Raw genomic sequence first — 23,731 nt, forward strand, 5'->3', positions numbered from 1 at the left:
CCTACACTCTTCTCCAGATGTCTGCAGACCCAACTCCAGGCCTTGACATTGGAGCATGGTTCCACTCTAGTGCAGTATGTAGATGACATATTGGTAGCAAGTCCTGACGAGCCCAGTAGTAGGGATGATGTGTCCAGTTATTAAACCACCTATCCTCGTTGGGTTATGTTGTCTCACAATCAAAGGTCTTGGTGGCTCAGAGAAAGGTTAAGTTCTTAGGAGTTTTACTTACAGCCACAGAAAGAAGTCTCAAACCCAGTAGGATTGAACCAATATGCCAATTCCCCGCCCATACAATAGCCAAGGAGGTCTGTCATTGGCTGGGTATGGTGAATTATTGTCGGCAGTGGATACCAAACATCGCTGTCTATACAAAGCTGCTGACGTCTTACACTAGTAAAGGGGGGAATTTTACTCTCACCACCGAGGCACTCGAAGCCTTCCGTTGCCTGAAGCAGGCCTTGTTACAAGCACTGGCCCTCGGGAGGCCCTTGTACGACCGACCATTCCAGATATACTGTACTGTTCTGGAAGGATGTTCAACAGCGGTACTCACCCAGCAACATGGGGACAAGCACCGGCCCGTAGCATATTACTCTTCCAAATTCGACCCAGTGGCATTGGGCCACCCTGTTTGCACCCAGATCTTGGCAGCGATATACAATAGTTTGCAAGCTGCTGCCAATATCACTCTCCAACAGGATATTACGGTATATAGCTCCCACTCGGTAATCGCACTCTTGGGGCAACTTCAAACTCAACATCTTACCGCAGCTCGTCAGAATAGGTATGAGATATACCTTTTGAACAATCCACGTCTGACATTTAAATACTGTACCACTATCAATCCAGCCTGTTTTCTTAGCGGTCCCCCTGTCCATGAGGACGCACCTGGTCACGACTGTTTAGCCTTGATTCAGGAAACTACCACAATAAGGGACGATCTGAGTGATATTCCGTTAGAACAACCTGACATGATTATGTATGTTGATGGCAGTGCATTAGTAAGCCCCACTGGCCGGAGATTGTCCGGTTCTGCAATCGTAGAACAGGATGGTCTGATTCTAGAAGCGGCAGCTTTCCAGACCCCTTATTCAGCCCAACAGGCCAAACTTTTTGCCCTCACCCGTGCATGTATACTTGGGGTAGATAGTCGGGTAAATATTTATACTGACTCCCAATATGCTTTCGGGGTAGTTCATGACTTCGGACAACTCTGGAAGAATCGGGGGTTCCTTACCTCGGCAGGCACGGAAATATCCCACCGGGGTTTAGTTAATGACCTACTGCAGGCCCTCCTTATGCCCGCGCAGATTTTCGTCATTAAATGCGCTGCCCACACAAATGGTAAGACCCCAGTTGACGTTGGTAATGAACAAGCAGATTGTGCAGCGCGGACAGCTGCGCAAATTCAGCAAGTGATGGTGCCTAAAATGTTAAGTCAGACTAAACGATCTACTATGAATGTGTCTGCTTCTGACAAGCCAATGCCAACCATCCAAGACGTCATAAGGTTACAGGACGCTCCTGAGAGTGATAAACAAATGTGGAAACGGTTAGGTTGTACATATGATTCTGTTTCCTCTTTATGGACCACGCCAGCACATCAGACTTGTATGTCTGATGTACTGGCTTTATGGGTCATCGAATGTGTACACTTTGCAACTCATTGTGGGGCTCGGGGGACTAGTGATTTGTTGCTGGACACTTGGTGGCACCCTAAAATGCAGGGGTTGGCCCAGAGTATCAGTAATCGGTGTTTGATTTGTCAGCAATATAACACCGGCAAAGGTATCCCTTGTGGGATGGGGCAAACCCCTTGCCCAGTGGTCCCTTTGAGACGCTCCAAATGGATTACATTGAGTTGGAAAGGTGTCAATGTTATAAATATGTTTTGTTCATTGTGGATGTGTTCAGCAGATGGGTCGAGGCGTATCCGACTATCGATAATAAAGCTGCTACTGTGGTTAAAGTTTTGATGCGGGAAATCATTCCCCGATACGGTATACCAGCTCAGTTAAGTTCTGATAATGGGCCTCATTTTATTGGACAAATTAACAAGGAGTTTTGCTCCCAGTTGGGCATACGCCAGCAGTTACACTGTGCTTACAGACCGCAGGCGGCCAGGTTGGTTGAGAGACACAATCAGACCCTCAAAACTAAATTGGCTAAATTAAGAGCAGACACGGGACTGACATGGCTTAAGTTGCTCCCCGTTGCCCTCTTCCAGCTGCGGGTTACACCTACGGGACCGGCCCGGCTCTCTCCTGCCGAGATTCTTTATGGCAGGCCTCTTAGAACTCCCTGGGGCCTGCATGCTTCCAGACTGGTTCAGTTTCACCATATGACTGAAGAGATGACCACCTATGTTCTAGCCCTCACGCAGGTGCTCAAGGAGCTCCAAGGCCAGGTCCGCGCGGCTCACCAGCCATCGCCCCCAGTACCTAAGCTCACTTTCAGTCCAGCCCGGCAGTTATGTCACGGTCAAAAATTGGACTCGGAAAGGGTCGGAGCCGCGATGGGACGGGCCCTTCCAAGTTCTCCTTACCACCCCCACAGCAGTTAAAGTGGAGGGGCGAAGTGCTTGGGTCCACCTCCATCACTGTAAATTGGGTCCATCTCCACTACTGTAAAAGGTCAGTTACTAACCTGCCTCCCTTCTCCAGTGCTATTTTACAGGTCTGGAATGTGATGGGGTGGCTACGCACCGCCTGTGTGATGTACGGCCTCACCTCGCTTGGAGTGTTATTGGCGACGGACATGGAAAAGGGGAATATTATCTACATTTGTAACCCCAACCAATCTACAAGGACGTTTCATTTATGCAGAGGTGATGTTCTTCGCTGCCCCCATGTACGAGGACATGGTATCGACTCATGGAAGGTCGTCAAAGTTAAGGAGAATGCAGGACTCATGAAGCAATTACACCGGTCCCGGCGATGGGAAGGGAACATTATATGGACATGCCTTGTTTTTGGAGTACATGTAAATTTGATTTTGGATGTGTTAAGATTGGTGCAATAAAGGTAACATCAGACCGTCAGGAGAGCGTAGGAAGAGGCTGTGAGAGAGAGAGGGGGACTAGAGAGAGGACGGGGCGAGTGAGAAGGGAAGTACAGCTAGAACGTAGGTTATCAGGAGATACACTTAATTTAGTTAAAGGCCAAACTGAGGAAAATCCGGGTAGTATGAATCTCTTCTACCAGATTTACCACCGCTTGTATGGCCACGGACGGGTTGTCTGCTACCCGAACCCCGCAGCGGTGTCCAGGTTATTTTCTGTTTCACCGCTTTGGGGCACTCCCCAAACGGTGGTTCATTGTCAGCGTTCCGAGTCACCGCCCGAGCAAGTCACTCTTCCTTACGATCCGGGTTCAGCACCACCGGCTATTTGCCTTCCCCTTCCTCGGGATAATTCCCACTCACAGTATGATAGGCTGCAACGGTGGAGGGCGTATATACCTAGCCACTTCACTCCCAATAGGGATTCCCGGTCGTACGAGAATTGTTTCAGCAGTGAAGGATACGGCTGTTTGCTGGTAGAGGTGGAAACGAATATAACATGTCTGTTCCCCACCTGTACGGACAGGAGGTGTCAGATCACCCAGGCGTCTGGCCAATGCGTTTGTTACAACACCACTTGCGTTCCATTGAACGCCGGCCTCCAGCTCCTTTGTGGCTGGGCGAATGTCTCTCATATCACTGTTGGGACTAGGGCTTTCCGCATTGCTAGGCGGCCCGAATGGGTGTTTCGAAGTTGGATAAACTGGGCTACTGGGGGATCCCTACGCAACCGATATACTGTTTGTGATGCTAGCCTGCACACGGAACAAGGATACTACTTTTTATTTAATGGCACAGCGACCAATGTTTTGTCACCCCCATTTCCCCGCCAAATTGCTATTGGGACTCTAGTCCCTACCACAGTCCCCTGCCCCTCGGCGTGGATGCTGCATAATCAGTTAGCACGCCGGGCAGTCTCAGCTGAATTCTGCGAGAACTGGAAAAAACCTCAGGTTCTCGCACCCAACCAGGGCCACTCAGCCAGGTGGGGAATTCTGAGCGTCTTGACACTGGGAGGTGTGGGGGGTTCCTTGGCGGTCAGTGATAGGAATTATTTTATTTGTGGCCTTACCATCTTGGGAAATGAAACCTTGGGAGACGTCGGGACAATAACCAAGGAATTGTCTCAGCTGCGGTTGTTTGCAATGCAGAACCGGTATGCTCTTGACTATCTTCTGGCCCGTGAGGGTGGGGTATGTGCCATAGTGCAGGGCAAGTGTATCATGGGAGTTCAAGACTTAGCCGCTAACATCACTAAATTTATGGATCACATATGGGTTCACCTGGACGGAATGCAGGATCCTGGCTCTTGGGGTAACTGGGGATTTGGAGGTTGGAAGGACTGGTTGATAAATATGGCCATGTATTTAGTGGTGGCTATCGGCTGCATCTTTGTGGGCCAAGCCATCCTTAAATGTGTGATGGGTAGAATGCGGGGTGCACTGGAACAGATCAACACCCCAAAAATCTTGGCTGTCAAAATCCATGAGGGTGCAGCAGATGAAGGGGGGCTATGCCAGGAATTGGAAATGCAGCGACGGATCTTTTTAGATGAGGGACCGTAGCTATGGATTGGATAGTTCGGTTATCATGGAATGATAAAAGGAGGGAATGACAAATGTGATATAAAATAGTTACATTAGAGATATTAGTTACTGTAATGTAGAGATAGGCCAGTCTCTTCCTGGTGAGTTCACAGACAAAGTATTTCAGACCGCATGGCAAAGCAAGGAGGAGGTGTGTCCAGCAAAGGAGGAGAAAAGGATGCTGGGTAATAGGGGGCCAGAGGAAGGGATTGGAAGTGAGCCAATTAGAATGTATGGCCAGGTCAGGAGGGGTATAGGATGACCTATGGGAATCGTGTATGTGAAACTTGATGCCATTTGTGTTATTAGTAGAGATCCCTTTGTCCTACAGACGCACTTGATTCCGGAGGTGTACAAAGCAAGATGTGCTTTGTACCGCTGAGAATTGAGAAAGACTTGCAAGTCAAATAAAATAACTAATGCTGTACCTGCAAATCCATCTCGACTTTTATTGAGGCCAGACTGACGGGTAAAGAAATTTGGGATTTGTCACTAACAGGGATAAAAGGTAAACCTGAGAGATTTTGTTGCGAAAAACTGTCGGGAGTTTTGTAGGCCGGAAATTAGTGTAAGCCGTACCCATGTTTACATCACCGCTTTATCACCCCCTGTTCCAAATTCGTTAGAGATCCTAGTAGAGAGAATGGCAATGAAGGCAATAAAATGCCTTATGAACCCCCAGGAATTCGAGGTCGCAGCGACCAGCAGTAGAGTAGGGCAGTGTCCCGTTTGGGAAGAAGAGATCAGAAAATATCTCAAAGGGAAAGGATGGCCCCTTTGGGGTGAATTCTGTGATAATGAGGAAACAGGACCCGAGAGTATAGGACATACTTGGTGGGAGAACTTGTCAGAGATCAACAAGAAGACCTTGGGAAAAGCTTGCAAGCCGATGGCAATCATGCCCTGTTTGGCGCAATTGCGAGGCACAGAGGAGGTCGTTAGGACGCTCCGTAGAGAGATAGAAAGAGACGGAAGTAGTGAGGTAGATGTGAGTGAGATAGAGAAAGAGAATCGAGATTTTAAAAAGCAGTTAGCAGCAAGGGACAGAGAGTTGGATGATGCCAAGAAGGCACATCATTCTTGACTCGTGCATTTGAACAGTTTTCAGACACAATACGATAAGGCCTACCAGGACACGCAACGTGCGGTCTTGGTAAGACAAGAAACAGAACAGCAAGTTGAGAAATTGCAGAAACAGTGCAATGATTTAAAAGCAGCCCTACGAGCACTCCACACTTCCACGATGGAACAAAGGCAGAGCTCCGTAGACCATGCAAAATGCCGGAAGCAAATCGCAGAATTGCAATCTCTGCTGTCCATGCAAAATGGCTTTCGGAGTACATTTGGACCCCAATTAGATCAAGAAAACTGCCCCGATTGGCAGGAGTTGAACAAGACTGCCCATAGATACATACATGGGACATGTACGCAGGAAAAACCCCAGAAAAGGAAAGCGCCCCAACCCCCAACCGAACAGGCAGAACACACCCCCATGAATCTTGTGACCACACACCGCAGTGCCGCAGCAGAAGGAGAATCAGATTTCCTTTACACAACCCCGTTAACCGTGACCCATTTATGGGACGCGTGTGGAAAAATTACACCGTTCCTTCCCACTTCAGACCCCCACCAATTTTTCGCAAAAGTCAGACAACCATGTACGGCCTGGTCGAAAAGGAGCAAGTGAAGCTTACAGTTTTAAGTCTCGACTCTTCAGTCGTAGCAGCCCTTCCCGACCCACAGAATGTAGGAGGAGGCACACTCCAAGAGATGCACACAGCGATCCTTGATGCGATCGGCTTTAACAGAGGAGACCCCGTAGAAGGCTTAAATAAGTGCAGGCTAAAGAAGACAGAGCACCCCACAGCGTTTGCTGGACGATTGTGGATTCACTTTACCGCTGTTTTTGGAGAGTTAGCCCGCGCCCATTTGTCCCCAGATAATATGGCCAAATGGACCCGAATTCTAGTCTCCCATGCCACAGACGCAGGACGAAAAGCTTGCGCAAATTATGACCCCTAAGCCGAGGCCCACAATGAAAAATGGGTTTTGAAGAGATTGCCCCGCGCTTGGGAACAATCAATTGCAGGCAAAACCACATTGATAACACCCGATGAAGAGCAGGTAGAAATGAGCCCAGTTAAGGCACACCAGAACCCCGCATGGGTAAATGAGGGCAGGAACAGCCAACCCGAGCCCAGAGCTCAGGAATGTTATAATTGTGGACAGCTAGGACACTTTGCACGAGAGTGCAATGCGCCCCTGAAGCAGCAGAGAAACCAACAGACAGGCACCCTAAACAGGAATTGGGCAAAGCCGATCCATAGCGTTAGCGCCCGTTCAGAGAATGCAGACATGAACGGCACCGACTGACGGTGTTCGGGCTCCCCAACTTGGGTCTGCGACACCCTTTGGGACAAGTCCGGTAGACCGGTAGTAGCAGGTAAAGTAAGGGGACAACCCATAGAATTTCTTTGGGACACAGGAGGGTCCCGCACCACACTCAATTCCTCCACGATGTTTCAGCGAGACACGTGGCCCACAACAGACACCATTATACTCAGCGGCTTTACAGGTCATTTACAACAGGGACACATCACAGCCCCTATAGCAATACAGATAGGGAACATCACAACTAAGCACCCCGTAGTTTTAGTCGATCTGCCCCAGACAGCAGAACATATCCTTGGGATCGATTTCATGAGCTCCCATAATCTTTCTTTCGACCCAGTTAACAAGTGTGTTTGGAAAATGGCAAAGGCAGCACGAGCCCCCGCCACACTCACAGTAGGAGAATACTTAAATAGGATTAGCTCAGTAGGAGACTTCTGGTTCGACCCTCGAGCCATTAGTGCAGACAAACAAGTTAGGGCAGTCCTGCAGGAACACAAAGCAGCATTTGCACAGCACAAGCATGACTGTTGCAGTTTGGCTGGCTTTGTGAACGTTACAGGCCCCGACCCTAAACCCCAGAAGCAGTACGGATTGCCCCAGGAGGCAGAGGGAGAAATTTCCAAAGTGATAGAGAGTTTGTTGGATCAAGGCGTACTCAGATCAATAGCCTCCACAAACAACGCACCGATTTGGCCCGTCAGGAAACCGGATGGATCATGGCGACTGACCATTGATCACCGGCAACTGAACAAAGTAACCCCAGCAGCAGCCCCCACCGTAGCCACGAGTCCCGAGACCATGCTCAAACAGGGACTCCAGTCAAAAATCTTTTCGGTTTTGGACATTAGTAACGGCATCTGGTCCATTCCATTGGCTAAAGCGTGCCAGGACAAATTCGCCTTTACATTCCAAGGGCAACAATACACGTGGAAGTGCCTTCCTCAAGGCTTCCACAACTCCCCCTCCATTTTCCATCGACAGCTGGCAAATGGATTAGCAAAATGTTCCCGCCCCGATTGTCTGGTCCAGTATGTAGACGACTTGTTATTACAGACAGACACAAAGGGAGAGCACATTTTGCTTCTCGCCGAACTCCTAGCACTCCTAAAAGAAATTGGTTTTAAAGTCAACCCCAAGAAGGGCCAGATTCTGAAAGAAAAAGTGATTTACTTGGGAACAGTGATCACTCATGGTAAACGCGAGATAGAGCACAAGAGAATTGACTCGATCGTCAAATTGCCCCTTCCCCAAAATGTCTCAGCCCTTCGTTCCTTTTTAGGACTAGTTGGCTACTGCCGAAACCATATTGACGGATTCGCCACTAAAGCAGCGCCCCTATCAGACCTTCTCAAGAAGCAGGCACCTTGGGAATGGCTTCCACAGCATACAGATGCCGTGGACGCTTTAAAAAGAGCACTCAGCACAGCCCCCGCACTACAGGTCCCAGATCCACATTCCCCGTACGCTATCGAGATAGCAAGCACCGACAGAACCATTTCAGCCGTGCTCCTCCAGGAACGCCACGACCAGTTACACTCCTTACGTTACGCTCGCAGTTTTTTGGGCAGTACAATACTTCATAGAACATAGAACATGACGGCGCAGTACAGGCCCTTCGGCCCTCGATGTTGCGCCGGCCTGTGAAACCACTCTAAAGCTCATCTACACTCTTCCTTATCGTCCATATGTCTATCCAATGACCATTTGAATGCCCTTAGTGTTGGCGAGTCCACTACTGTTGCAGGTAGGGCATTCCACGCCCTTACTACTCTCTGAGTAAAGAACCTACCTCTGACATCTGTCTTATATCTATCTCCTCTCAATTTAAAGCTATGTCCCCTCGTGCTAGACATCACCATCCGAGGAAAAAGGCTCTCACTGTCCACCCTATCCAATCCTCTGATCATCTTGTATGCCTCAATTAAGTCACCTCTTAACCTTCTTCTCTCTAATGAAAACAGCCTCAAGTCCCTCAGCCTTTCCTCATAAGATCTTCCCTCCATACCAGGCAACATTCTGGTAAATCTCCTTTGCACCCGCTCCAATGCTTCCACATCCTTCCTATAATGCGGTGACCAGAACTGTACGTAATACTCCAAATGCGGCCGCACCAGAGTTTTGTACAGCTGCAACATGACCTCATGGCTCCGAAACTCAATCCCTCTACCAATAAAAGCTAACACACCATACGCCTTCTTAACAACCTTCTCAACCTGGGTGGCAACTTTCAGGGATCTATGTACATGGACACCGAGATCTCTTTGCTCATCCACAGTGCCAGGAATCTTACCATTAGCCCAGTACTCTGTCTTCCTGTTATTCCTTCCAAAATGAATCACCTCACACATTTCTGCATTATACTCCATTTGCCACCTCTCAGCCCAGTGCTGCAGCTTATCTATGTCCCTCTGTAACTTGTAACATCCTTCCGCACTGTCCACAACACCACCGACTTTAGTGTTATCTGCAAATTTACTCACCCATCCTTCTACGCCCTCCTCCAGGTCATTTATAAAAATGACAAACAGCAGAGGCCCCAAAACAGATCCTTGTGGTACACCACTAGTAACTGGACTCCAGTCTGAACATTTCCCATCAACCACCACCCTTTGTCTTCTTCCAGCTAGCCAATTTCTGATATATTACAGGACTCAACCCCATCACCATCCTCACAGAATACACACCGACACAGCTATTGTTAGACGGCCGACTTAAAGATGGCACAGTCAGCCAAATTCGCGCAGCCCGTTGGACCCTTCTTTTACAGGGACGGGACATCACGGTAAAGAGAACCAAAACCCACACATTCCTTGCCGATAATCTGCAGTATGCAGGCACCCCTCACGAATGTGAGATCATCACCACTAAACGCAACACAGGCCCATTAATTCCCAAAACACCCCCCCAGGACAACAGGCAGTACACCCCAGAGACCCAGCCCACAGACACGTGCGCATCCCTAAGGATTTATGTGGCTGGCTCATCCACAGTGTTAAACGGAGTGAGAATTACCGGTTGCGGTACATATGTAGAGGACGCGCAGGGACGCGCCCTAGATGAAATTTCCTTAAAGTTGCCAGGACACTTAGGCTTGCAGGCTGCAGAGCTGGCAGCAATTGCATATATTGTAGGCCACCCAGACTCGTTCCCGACCCCAGCAGACATCTACTCAGACAGCTTGTATGTCTGCAATAGTTTGACAGAGTTCCTACCACTCTGGGAAACAAGAGGATTTGTTCCCGCGGACGGCAAACCCCTATCCTCAGCCCCATTACTCCACCATATCTTAGAGACAGCGAAGGATAGAAAATACGGAATAATTAAGGTTCGCAGTCATCACCGTTCTTCCCACCCTGGAAACGTTAAAGCAGATGCCCTAGCGAAGGCAGGCTCCAGGGAAGGTTATTTTTGCAAACCCCACCCCCAGTACACGCAGTTCAGGTCTCACAGACCAACATTCAGGATTTAGCGAAGGCCCAGAAAGAGGACGAGAAACTCAGGGAAGTTTTAAAGGGAACCTTCCCAGCCCCGTATGACAAGTTTAAAAACGCACTCACCACACACGACGGTGTGATTTTAAAGGATGGCATTTATATAGTTCCCGGCCAGGACAGGAACCAGATCATTTGTCAGTTCCATGACAATCATATCATAGACACCAAGGGATTGAACCCACCCTAGCCCACCTCAGACCGCTTTGCTGGTGGCCTGATTTAAAAACCGATGTCACACACTATGTAGAGAATTGTTTAATCTGTGCCCAGAACAATCTGGAGAGATATGCTAAAAAGGCTCAACTTAGCCATGCCCACCCCGTTAATGGACCCTGGACAAATCTCCAGATAGATTATACAGGACCCCTGCCCCCGTGCAGAAATGGTTACAAGTATGTGTTGGTGGTCATAGGCACCATCACAAAATGGGTGGAAGCATTTCCGTCAAGAACTGATACGGCCAAGACAACGGCTAAAATATTAACACACCACATCTTTACAAGATGGGGCCTCCCTCGCAGTATAGAGTCCGACCAAGGCTCCCATTTCACCGGACGTGTAATGAAAAACGTCCTCACTATTTTCGGAATTACACAAAAGTTCCATCCATATTGCATACCACTCCCAGTCAAGTGGTATTGTAGAACGAATGAATAGGACATTGAAAGCTACCCTCAGGAAAATGGTGCAGCAAAATAATAGCACGCAATTCCCGATTCTTTACGATTTTGGACGTCAGTAATGGATTCTGGTCCATTCCATTGGCAAAGGCGTGCCAGTACAAATTTGCCTTCACCTTTAAAGCGCAGCAGTACACGTGGACATGCCTGCCACAAGGATTCCACAACTCCCCCTCCATTTTCCACCGACAGCTGGCAAATGGTTTAGCCAAATTCTCTCGCCCCGAATGTCTGGTACAGTATGTAGACAACCTACTACTGCAGACAGACAGCAAGGAAGAGCACATTGAGCTTCTGTCCGAATTCCTGGAACTATTATACTCAATTGGTTGTAAAGTTAACCCCAAAAAGGCCCAGATTTTGGAAGATAAAGTGATATATTTGGGAACAATTATCACACATGGTAAGAGCGAGATTGAGTATAAAAGGATTGACTCGATTGCTAAATTGCCCCTTCCCCAGAATGTTTCAGCCCTCCGGTCGTTTTTAGGACTGGTTGGCTACTGCCGAAACCACATTGACGGTTTCGCCAGCAAGGCAGCGCCCCTCTCAGACCTCCTGAAGAAGGGAGCCCCCTGGGAATGGCTTCCGCAGCATACGGATGCTGTGGACTCTTTAAAACAGGCACTCATAGCAGCCCCTGCACTACAAGTTCCAGACCCGCTTTCCCCTTACGCCATAGAGGTAGCGACCACAGACCGTGCACCCTTTCAGCCGTGCTCCTCCAGGAACGGCATGATCAGTTAAGGCCCGTAGCTTACGCCTCCAGACTCTTAGATGCTGTGGAGCAGGGACTTTCAGCCTGTGAGAGTATTCTGGGCAGTCCAGTATTTTTCATAGATTACCGGACTGAGCCCCATCACAATTCTCACCGAACACACCCCCACCCAACTTTTACTGGACGGACGACTCAAGGACGGTACCGTCAGTCAAATAAGAGCAGCTAGATGGACCCTTCTCTTGCAGGGACGGGACATCACAGTAAAAAGGACAAAGACACACACCTATTTAGCCGACAATTTACAGTACCCCGGAACCCCCCATGAATATGAGATTATCTCTCCACACCACAACACAGGCCCGTTTATCGCTAAAACATCCCCCAGAAAGATAGGTAGTTCAACTCAGAGCCCCCAGCACACGGACACGTGTGAACCCATAAAGATCTATGTGGATGGATCTTCCACAGTCTTGAATGGGCAGCGCATAACAGGTTGCGGTATATATGTCGAGGACACGCAGGGACGCGCCCTCGAGGAAATATCGTTAAAACACTTAGGCGCGCAGGCAGCAGAGCTCGCGGCCATTGCATATATAGTTGAGCACCCTGATTCCTTCCCCAGCCCAGCAGACATATACTTGGACAGCCTCTATGTCTGCAACAGCCTCACGGAATTTCTGCCCTTGTGGAAAGCAAGAGGATTTGTTTCCGCAGATGGAAAAGCCCTCCCCTCAGCCCCATTACTCCGTCATATTTTAGAAAGAGCCCAGAACAGGACTTTTGGGATCATCAAAGTCCGCAGCCACCATCGTTCCTCCCCCCCTGGAAATGTAAAAGCCGACGCACTGGCTAAAGCAGGTTCCAGACATGGATATTTTTGGACACCCCCCGAAAGCGCGCCAGTGAATGCAGTTCAGGTCTCGCAGACAAAGATCGAGGATCTAGTAGAGGCCCAGAAGCAGGACAGCAATCTCAGGGAGATTGTAAAAGGAAAGTATCCCGCATCCTACGAGAGGTTTAGAAATGCTCTGACCACACATGACGGTGTGGTGTTAAAAGACACCCTTTATGTGGTTCCTAAACAGGACAGGAATCAACTGATTTGTTTATTCCATGACGGTCATGGACATCAGGGAATCAATCCGACAACAGCCCACCTCAGGCAGCTCTGCTGGTGGCCGACTTTAAAGGAAGATGTAAACCATTACATAGAAAATTGTCTTATCTGCGCCCGGAATAATCCGGATAGATATGCCAAAAAGGCCCAACTCAGCCACACCCGACCCGTTAATGGCCCCTGGACTAACCTCCAGATTGATTATATAGGACCATTGCCCCCTTGCAGGAATGGCTATAAATATGTACTTGTGGTAATTGACACATTTACCAAATGGGTGGAAGCATTCCCAGCGCACAAACACTGCAAAAACCACAGCCAATATTTTGACCCACCACATCTTTACAAGATGGGAACCCCCCCCCCCCCCCCCCGCTGGTCAACTACGCTCGGGTAGGAGAGATACGGCATTGGTAGCCGTCCTACCCGGGGACTCCATCCAACTCTTACCCGTCGCGGCCCATACGCACCTCATTTTGGCCTTTTTCAGTTCAAAAAGTTTTGTTTTGTTTAGGTAACCTTTAGATTGCCGGCCATCTGCTATTTACATCCTGGAACATTTGGATGCTAAATCAGCACTGGTTCATCATTGGGAAGTGTCTCTTCTCCTAAAATTTGTTTTTTGAAAAAAAATGAGGGAGTCACACATAGTGACCAATTATAAAGGGAATAATTGGCACCAAAGAACAGACACACTAGCGTACAAGATATTAAACAAAGATAGACACTATGCTTGTTTCTACAGAACTCCAGAAGCTCCAGGACCGGAGAAGACAAAGAAAGAAAAGGAAAGAGAAGAGCCATGAGGACTTCCTTCAAGTGGATCACCCTTGTGCTTTTAGACATTTGGTTGCGCGTGACCGCGAACCCCATGACTTCAAGACCCCCAGCCGTTAATGTTTCACTATTCCGCAGAACCCAGAGCCCAGTCACCAGCGACACTACAGCATCTTGGTGTGCCAGGTATATAACCTGGTACTCTCTGTCCTATGTAATCGAAACATTACTAGCATTAACGATACTCTGCTGCATTGTGCAGACTATGCGTCTACGGAAATGGAGAAGGAGAGCCTACCGCGCTCGAACCATCACACGAACCTGCCTCCCATCCACTGACTCCATCTACACCTCCCGCTGCCTGGGGAAAGCGGGCAGTATAATCAAAGACCCCTCCCACCCGGCTTACTCACTCTTCCAACTTCTTCCATCGGGCAGGAGATACAGAAGTCTGAGAACACGCACGAACAGACTCAAAACCAGTTTCTTCCCCACTGTCACCAGGCTCCTAAATGACCCTCTTATGGGCTGACCTCATTAACACTACACCCTGTATGCTTCATCCGATGCCAGTGCTTATGTAGTTACATTGTATATGTTGTGTTGCCCTATTATGTATTTTCTTTTATTCCCTTTTCTTCTCATGTACTTCATGATCTGTTGAGCTGCTCGCAGAAAAATACTTTTCACTGTACCTCGGTACACGTGACAATAAACAAATCCAATCCAATCCAATCCAACCCCGGTATATAGGATCAGATCCCCTATGTTCGGTTACGACCAGACCCCCGACCCCCGCAATCTATAATAAAGTACATTCACTTGCGTTCATTGTTATTGTAAATAAAGAACTGTAAAGAACTTCTTCATGAGCAAATTGTATGATCCTGAGCTTGACTGCCAAGCCAGGAAAGACTGTATGAAATGCTATGATTTTGTTGTATGATTGAGGAAGGTAGGATAATGGAATGTTTAAGTGAGTGTAGTATATTAAGAATAAGTTAGAGGTTCCCAGTTTATTGTTTTGTAATGCATGTCCCTGTCTGACATAGCGCCCTTAGAATTGTTAGTTAAAAAATTTTTGCATAGCTATGGTCAGTGCAGAGGCCATGAAGGAAGTGTCCCCCCCCCCAGGTCAGGGAATGGAAAGCAACATAGTGATTTGATCCTTCACGCTTCGCGTTAGGATCACAAGGAGGGTTTGTAGCCAGTTAAAATGGCTAACTCCTGATTTAGAATGGCTAACCCCGATTTAAAATGGCGAACGGCAAAGGCTGATGGGAAAATCAGCCAACAGGACTATTCCAACAAGCAGCTACAGGTAGACTGTGTATTCACCTCTGGGAAGGCCAGACAAGATAGATACCAGGAACCATCAGCACAACAAAACACCAGCCATCTGCATACTAATGAGCAATCTCCGGGAACAATGTGCAACAATTTAGACACACAAAGCCAACCCAGACGTTTCGGCGCCAACAGGAGCCTACACAAAGGAAGGTGAACGATCACCTCAAGACCGCCCATCGATCAAGGAATCGCTCCAGCATTGGAGAATATCGAACCAAGTGATTGGGACGAAGTCCAATCACTTGGAACCAGGTACAGGGTCCGCCCCGAAAGGCGGGAAGCCCCTGGGGACGAAAAGAATAGAGTCCTAGTTCAAATCGACCCTTTTGCTGCTACCCCTTCTGCATCCTCCTGCACCCTTCTGCTTCTTCTTCTGACCGGGTCACTCAGCAACGCAGACCAACCCTTGACAGTGACCGGTCCAGCCATCGCGAAACATCCCGTAAGTCTTACTCCAACGCTCGCAACGAGATAAGCGCTCCTAGCTATCAATCTGTACCAGCTTCGAATCCCGCAGGCTCAGAACCCGAACGAAAGGCCATTCGTTTCCCTGACCTGGTGGGCCATTTCCAAGTTAAGTATTGGCATGTTAGTTGTAGGAAGTAGCTTAGACGTAGAATTTATGCATGAGTATTGATTACTGTATATAATAAATGTGCTTTGATTTAACTCTTACTAAGCGGTGTATTGGATTATTGATCATTACTCAGACTTGAACCATGTGGCGGTATCAGAAAGATACCTGGCGACTCAAGAGCAAAAGTGATAGAACAGAGCAATTAAACTAAGGCTAAAGTTAGCAACAACACCCCATACCCTCATGACCGGACGCCCCTTGAAAGGCACTGAGTATTTACTAGGACTGAATTTGGCCAGCCCCGCAGTTACAGCCCTCACGCATGAAAATGCGGTTACAGTACAGAACATAAAGGCAGCCCAACTCACCGCAGCAGTGAGACTTGGAACCAGGAAGAAACAGAGCAAGGCTTGTTTCGACAAAACAGCACACGCCACTGAGTTTGCAGTAGGGCAACAAGTTATGCTTTCCCTTTACAACCCCAGTTCATTCCTCTCCCCAAAATTTTCCTGACCGTACTCCATTTCGGACAAAGTCAGCCCCTCAGTATACAAAATAACAACTCCCAATGGTAAGTCTGCGTAGTTTCATATAAACCAGCTCAAGGCTTACGGCTCACAGAATAACCACACACACCACATCCTGCTCGCAGCAGCAGACAATCACGCCCCGCCCACAGATGACGTATTCTTACCCTCCCCCAACAACTCCAGCCCGCCGTCAGACACGACTTCAACTCTGCCCCCAGAGGCCTGACTCCACCTCTCCCGTCCCTCAACCAGCAGCGACAGCGACAGTGATAGCGATCACAATGACGACAGCCACAGCACACCACGATACGACTACACCCTTGCACCAGGCCCCACTCCCAGTGAATCTGAGCATGATTCTACTGACCCATTTGAAATCACTTATATCAAAGCCCCTGACCGAGACCCACCGCCCGACGATTACGGATTGAAGCAACCAACCTCGACACACGATTCTGGCACCGAGACAATTCGTTCAGGCTCATTCGGAATGATGAGATGGACCCCAATTCGCCCCAAGCAGCTTTAGCACGGTTACTGCAGACAAGAGTTTGGCAGCCGGGAGAAGATGATCAATTAGAGTCTGACTCCCACCAAACCAATCCCTTTGCGACCCTGTTCGCTATGGAGCAGTGAGGTGTCCAGATGATGGAGAAAAAAGGAACCGTTGGAGAGATACGGTGTCCTTTCTGATGGAAACTGCACCATGTTTGTTGAATGTTTGTTCGTTAGTGTTATCGTTAAGTGTTGTGTGTAAACTCGGAAAGTTTTTCACGGCCTCACGTCACCATTCCTTTAACGCCCCCTGGCTGTTAATGGAACAAGTTTGTCCCAGACAATAGTTCAGAGGAACTAGTCTCTTCACAGAATCCGACTCATAGTTGCTCTCCTAATTCTAGAGGCAGCCCCCACGATGACCACATTCTTACCCGTTCTTGCCGGTTGCTCAGGCAGTGGAGAAATGGCATTGGTCCTCGCCCTGCCTGAGGACCCCCCTCTGGTCAACTACGCTCGGGTAGAGCACAAACGGCATTGATCACCGGCCTACCCGGGGATTCCACCCATTTCTTATGTGTGTGCTGCTATTTTGTGCAGTTTAAGATGTATAGATTATTTTTGGATTGTTTGTATTTTTGGATTGTTTAAATGAGGATAGTTTATTGAGAATAGTTAGAGGTTCCAGTTTTTTTATTTTTCTGTAATGCAAGTATTAATGTCATAGCGCCCCGTAGAATTTTTTGATAATGAATGTATTTAAAATGGTTTAGGTAAAATTGTGTTGCATAGGACAGTGGAGAGCCTAAGCATGGGTGCCCCGGGGATCAGAGGATGAAGATGCCATGGTAATGTGATCCTTCACGCTTCGTGTTGAGGATCACAAGGAGGGCGTGTAGCCATCTGGGATGGCCACATCCCGATTACAAAATGGACACTTGCAAAGAATGCAGGGAAAATTGGACAATGCTAAGAGACAAGCAGGTGCAAGCTCTGTCTGTTGATTAGAACCTTAAACGCTCAGACAAGACAGAAACTACCAAACGATTTACATACTAATGAGCCATCTCCGGGGACAAAAGGGAAACATTTAGATACACAATGTTAGGACAGACTCCCTGGCGCCAGAAGAAGCTAAGACAAAGCTGACTGACAGGCACCAGGACACGCCCAGCGATCAGGGAACCACCCCCCGATTGGAGGAAAATCGATACCGATGATTGGGAAAGACCCCAATTAGTTGAGGCCAAGTTCAAGGCCCGCCCAAAAGCGCGCGAAGCCCTTTTCAGTATAAAAGGTATCCCCAAGAGAGAATTCCCTCCTTTGGCTTTGGCTCTCAGCGAAGAGAGAGACCAGCCTAGCAGCTACAGCAGACCGAGTAAGTTCCAAGTCAACGCACGCTACGAGATAGACGTTCCTAGTTGCTACCCTGTAAACAGCTCAACCCAGCAGCCTCAGAACCGAGCAACGGCCATTGTTCCTCTGACTGAGTGGGCGCCCGAAGCTAAGTATAGGCCTCAGTAATAATGGTAGTTTAGTTTGTGGAGTTTATGCATGAGCAGATTTGACTGTGTGTAAATAAATGAGCATTGCTTTTGAACTTACTAACTGGTGTATCGAGTCATTGATCAGTATTCGGTTCTGAACCTTGTGGCGGTGGCGAAAGATACCTGCCGACTCTTGAGCAAACGTGATTAAATAGAGACAAATTAAGAACCAGCCAAACGTTAGCAACATAACCCTGCTGAATAAAACCATCCCTGTACAGTTACACAGTGAGTAATCCTTACCCTGCTGAATAAACACATCCCAGTACAGTTACACAGTGAGTAATCCTTACCCTGCTGAATAAACACATCCCAATACAGTTACACAGTGAGCAATCCTTACCCTGCTGAATAAACACATCCCAGTACAGTTACACAGTGAGCAATCTTTACCCTGCTGAATAAACACATCCCAGTACAGTTACACAGTGAGTAATCCTTACCCTGCTGAATAAACACATCCCGGTACAGTGACACAGTGAGTAATCCTTACCCTGCTGAATAAACACATCCCAGTACAGTCACACAGTGAGTAATCCTTACCCTGCTGAATAAACACATCCCGCTACAATGACACAGTGAGTAATCCTTACCCTGCTGAATAAACACATCCCAGTACAGTCACACAGTGAGTAATCCTTACCCTGCTGAATAAACACATCCCAGTACAGTTACACAATGAGCAATCCTTATCCTGCTGAATAAACACATCCCAGTACAGTTTCACCCTGATGAACAATTGCCCAACTGAACTAACAGGCTACAGGTTGAACATTCAAGTCCAATTTGCAGCAAAGTAAGTATTATCTGGGAAGGATTGTTAGATTTGTTACCTGAGCCCTGAGCAGGTGCTCGCAGTGATCTGGGATCCAGGGAATCTTCTGACGGAACCCTCGTAGCAACAACGATACTGTGGCAAAATGGTTAAATATGCGCATAAATGCATCTAATATTCATTACATCGGAATGGAACTCACTGACAGCAATTTCATATCTTAAATGGCGTTAATAGCGAAGATAACTTAAACATTGGGAGTGTCACAGGGATCAGATGCTGTGGATAGCACATTGACTGATACTGGAGGCACCACATGGCTTTGAAATATAAGTGGCTGGATTCACTGTTCCTGAGACGAAGGGCTAGATTCACGGTTTTTGAAGCTAAGTGTTGACGGCAGCGGGGGACTGGCGTTTTAGGACGGGAAAATCAGCGTTGAAGGATGGCAGGATTGGTGATTGGCTAGCAGCCGCGCAGAGTGAAACTCCCGGCCCCCACGACAAACACGTCTGGAGAATAGCCGGGTTCATGGCCGTGCATGAACACGGCAATGACCTGCAGCGGTTACGCCGTAACACATGGCGCTGGCCCTGCGCGGACCGGACCGGCCAAATACCGCTCCCCTGGCCAGCCCCTCCGGCAGCCCTCGCGGAAACCTCCCCAGCGAACAGCACAGCACCCGGCCGACTGTGGCGGCGCTGGACACAGTCCGCAGCCACAACGCCAAGTTCCCGACCGATCAGACCACAAGTGAACTGCGCTGTCGGGAACTCGGCCCATCGGCGGCGGTGAATCACGGAGGCCCTGGTTAATAGAGTCTCAGGCCCGCTAATGATATCCCAACGGTGCGTAAATGCTGCACGGCCACGCATTTATGCCATTTCGGGGTGCCTGAGATTCCCGATTTGCCGACAAACTGGCACTGAGCAGTTGGTTGAGCACAGGGCTATATAGCTGGCTTTGAAAACAGACCAAGGCGGGCCAGCAGCATGGTTCAATTCCCGTAACAGCCTCCCCGAACAGGCGCCGGAATGTGGCGACTAGGGGCTTTTCACAGTAACTTCATTTGAAGCCTAATTGTGACAATAAGCGATTTTCATTTCATTTTGGCATCAAACCTATTCTCCGCTCAATCCCGAGTCGGCCGCCGGTGAAGCCCGCCCTGAGTGTTGACATCGCGGCAGGATTCATGGACTTCCACGACAGCAAAACTGGCGCTGCTGCTGAACCGATTCAGCAACTATTAAAGGGGCTCGCACCGGCATCACGTGGAACACAGTCCAATCCCATGAGAAACAGTGCTGGGTTCGGGATTGACACTCAGGAGGCAGACCCCGCTGCATCTTGATATACACACTGCACCCCCATACACACCATCCCAGTCAACGGCACGGCAGTAAGACGTGCGGCCCCAAGTTCACAGACTCCAAGCTCAAGACCCCCGTAGATGGGGTAGAACAGAGGCAGGCCACCCACTCGCTGTGAGCGGTCAGCGCCATAAACAACACCGTCTGGACCGGCCAGCAGTTCAGGAAGAAACTGCAACACTTCCTCAGGGCGGCCATGGTGAGTCTGCAGCGCTGTGCCCCTGGCATCAACCTCCGTCCCACACACCTAACAACCCCCCTCAACTCCTGCACCACATGCTGGCATCCATACTTGCCATCATGGCCGGGTGGCCACTGAGTCCTCCAGCTATCCACCCCCTGTGCTGAATGCATCAGATTGTGCAGCACAGTCGTTTTCTGTTTCCCCGCCCACCTCCCCCCCCCCACTCCCCCAGGAGAACACCCCCCATAAGCGCCGGGAGCTCAAGAAAAGTGCAGGGGGACTGCCGGACCTGAGCAGTCTGCACTGGAAGTGGCTGGCGGTCCAGAGGAAAGAGAGGTTGTCGGGCTGGAGAACGGCCGCGGGCGAGGAAGTGAGACCCCGCTTAGTTGCGGTTCCCCGTGACACGTCTGTAGAAAGCAGTGACAGGATCAGTCAGAGTCAGCATGGATTTATGAAGGGAAAATCATGCTTGACAAACCTGTTGGAATTCTTTGAAGATGTAACCAGTACAGTCGACAAGGGGGAGCCAGTCGATGTGGTATATTTGGAGCACACCACCCTCACCCCCACACCATCCTCACCCCCACACCATCCTCACCCCAACACCACCCCCACCAGCCCAACCATTCTGACCCCAAAACCACCCACACCTCCCACCACCCCCACCCTCGCCCTCATTCCCACACCACCCTCACCCCCACACCATCCTCACCCCCACACCATCCTCACCCCAACACCACCCCCACCAGCCCAACCATTCTGACCCCACAACCACCCACACCTCCCACCACCCCCACCCTCGCCCTCATTCCCACACCACCCTCACACCCACACCATCCTCACCCCCACACCACCCCAACACCACCCTCATCCCTACAGCACCCCCACCCCCATAAGACGTTCTCCCCGTGTGTGCGTGGGTTTCCTCCGGGTGCTCCGGTTTCCTCCCACAGTCCAAAGATGTGCAGGTTAGGTGGACTGGCCATGCTAAATTGCCCTTCATGTCCAAAATTGCCCTTAGTGTTGGGTGTGGTTACTGGGTTCTGGGGATAGGGTGAAGGTGTTGACCTTGGGTAGGGTGCTCTTTCCAAGAGCCGGTGCAGACTCGATGGGCTGAATGGCCTCCTTCTGCACTGTAAATTCCATGAAAGACCATAAGACATTGGAGCAGAATTAGGCCACTCGGCCCATCGAGTCTGCTCTGCCATTCAATCATGGCTGATATTTTCTCATCCCCATTCTCCTGCCTTCTCCCCATAATCCCTGATCCCCTTATTGATCAAGAACCTATCTATCTCTGTCCTAAAGACACTCAGTGATTTGGCCTCCACAGCCTTCTGTGGCAAAGAGTTCCACAGATTCACCCCCCTCTGGCTGAAGAAATTCCTCCTCATCTGTTTTAAAGGATCGTCCCTTTAATCTGACTTTGTGTCCTCTGGTTCTAGTTTTTCCGACAAGTGGAAACATTCACTCCACGTCCACTCTCTCCAGGCCTCGCAGTATCCTGTAAGTTTCAATCAGATTGACCCTCACCCTTCTAAAACCTCAACCATTCCCCATACGACAAGCTCTTCATTCCAGGGATCATTCTTGTGAACCTCTTCTGGAGCCTTTCCAAGGCCAGCACATCCTTCCTTACATAATAAAAATAATAATACTAATAATCGCTTGTTGTCACAAGTAGGCTTCAATGAAGTTACTGTGAAAAGCCCCTAGTCGCCACATTACGCCGCCTGTTCGGGGAGGCTGGTACGGGAATTGAACCGTGCTGCTGGCCTTGTTCTGCATTACAAGCCAGCTATTTAGCCCATTGTGACAAACCAGGCCAAAACTGCTCACAATACTCCAAATGGGGTCTGACCAGAGCCATAAATAGCCTCAGGATGACATCCCTGTTCTTGTATTCTAGCCCACTCGACATGAATGCTAACATTGCATTTGCCTTCTTAACTGCCAGGCAACGTGCCTCAATGACTACCGACCAGTGGCCCTGACTTCAGTCGTAATGAAGTGCTTCGAGAGGTTGATCATGAAGCGCATCACCTCCATACTCCCAGAACGCCTTGATCCACTGCAATTCGCATACCACCGCAACCAGTCCACATCAGACACCATTTCCCTGACCCTACACTCATCCCTAGAGCATCTCGAAAACGAGGACTCCTACATTAGACTCCTATTTATTGACTACAGCTACGCCTTCAACACCATAATCCCAGCCAAGCTCATATCAAAGCTCCAAAATCTAGGACTTGGCTACCCACTCTGCAACTGGATCCTCGATTTTCTGACCAACAGACCACAATCAGTAAGAATGAACAACAACACCTCCTCCACAATAGTCCTCAACACCAGCCCCCTGTAAGGCTGCGTTCTTTGCCCCCTACTCTACTCCCTGTACACACATGACTGCGTGGCAAAACATGGTTCCAACTCCATCTACAAGTTTGCAGGTAGGGAATATACAGTGAATGGTAGAACCCTCAAGAGTATTGAAAGTCAAAGAGATCTAGGAGTACAGGTCCACAGGTCATTGAAAGGGGCAACACAGGTGGAGAAGGTAGTCAAGAAGGCATACGGCATGCTTGCCTTCATTGGCCGGGGCATTGAGTATAAGAATTGGCAAGTCATGTTGCAGCTGTATAGAACCTTAGTTAGGCCACACTTGGAGTATAGTGTTCAATTCTGGTCACCACACTACCAGAAGGATGTGGAGGCTTTAGAGAGGGTGCAGAAGAGATTTACCAGAATGTTGCCTGGTATGGAGGGCATTAGCTATGAGGAGCGGTTGAATAAACTCGGTTTGTTCTCACTGGAACGAAGGAGGTTGAGGGGCGACCTGATAGAGGTATACAAAATTATGAGGGGCATAGACAGAGTGGATAGTCAGAGGCTTTTCCCCAGGGTAGAGGGGTCAATTACTAGGGGGCATAGGTTTAAGGTGCGAGGGGCAAGGTTTAGAGTAGATGTACGAGGCAAGTTTTTTACGCAGAGGGTAGTGGGTGCCTGGAACTCGCTACCGGAGGAGGTGGTGGAAGCAGGGACGATAGTGACATTTAAGGGGCATCTTG

General features: G+C 49.1%; 1 protein-coding gene across 2 annotated transcripts in view; it reads right to left on the minus strand.

The window, feature by feature from the left end:
- The window catches only part of LOC140409647 (disintegrin and metalloproteinase domain-containing protein 12-like), a 1,449,600-nt gene that overhangs the window by 1,330,714 nt on the left and 95,155 nt on the right, over positions 1–23,731 (minus strand). For both annotated transcript variants that reach the window (XM_072497981.1, XM_072497982.1), the window contains exon 5: positions 19,165–19,241. In XM_072497981.1, coding sequence (XP_072354082.1) covers positions 19,165–19,241 — 77 coding nt within the window. The remainder of the gene's footprint in view (positions 1–19,164; positions 19,242–23,731) is intronic.

Source organism: Scyliorhinus torazame, chromosome 3 (genome assembly GCF_047496885.1).
Source record: "Scyliorhinus torazame isolate Kashiwa2021f chromosome 3, sScyTor2.1, whole genome shotgun sequence".
NCBI lineage: Eukaryota > Metazoa > Chordata > Chondrichthyes > Carcharhiniformes > Scyliorhinidae > Scyliorhinus > Scyliorhinus torazame.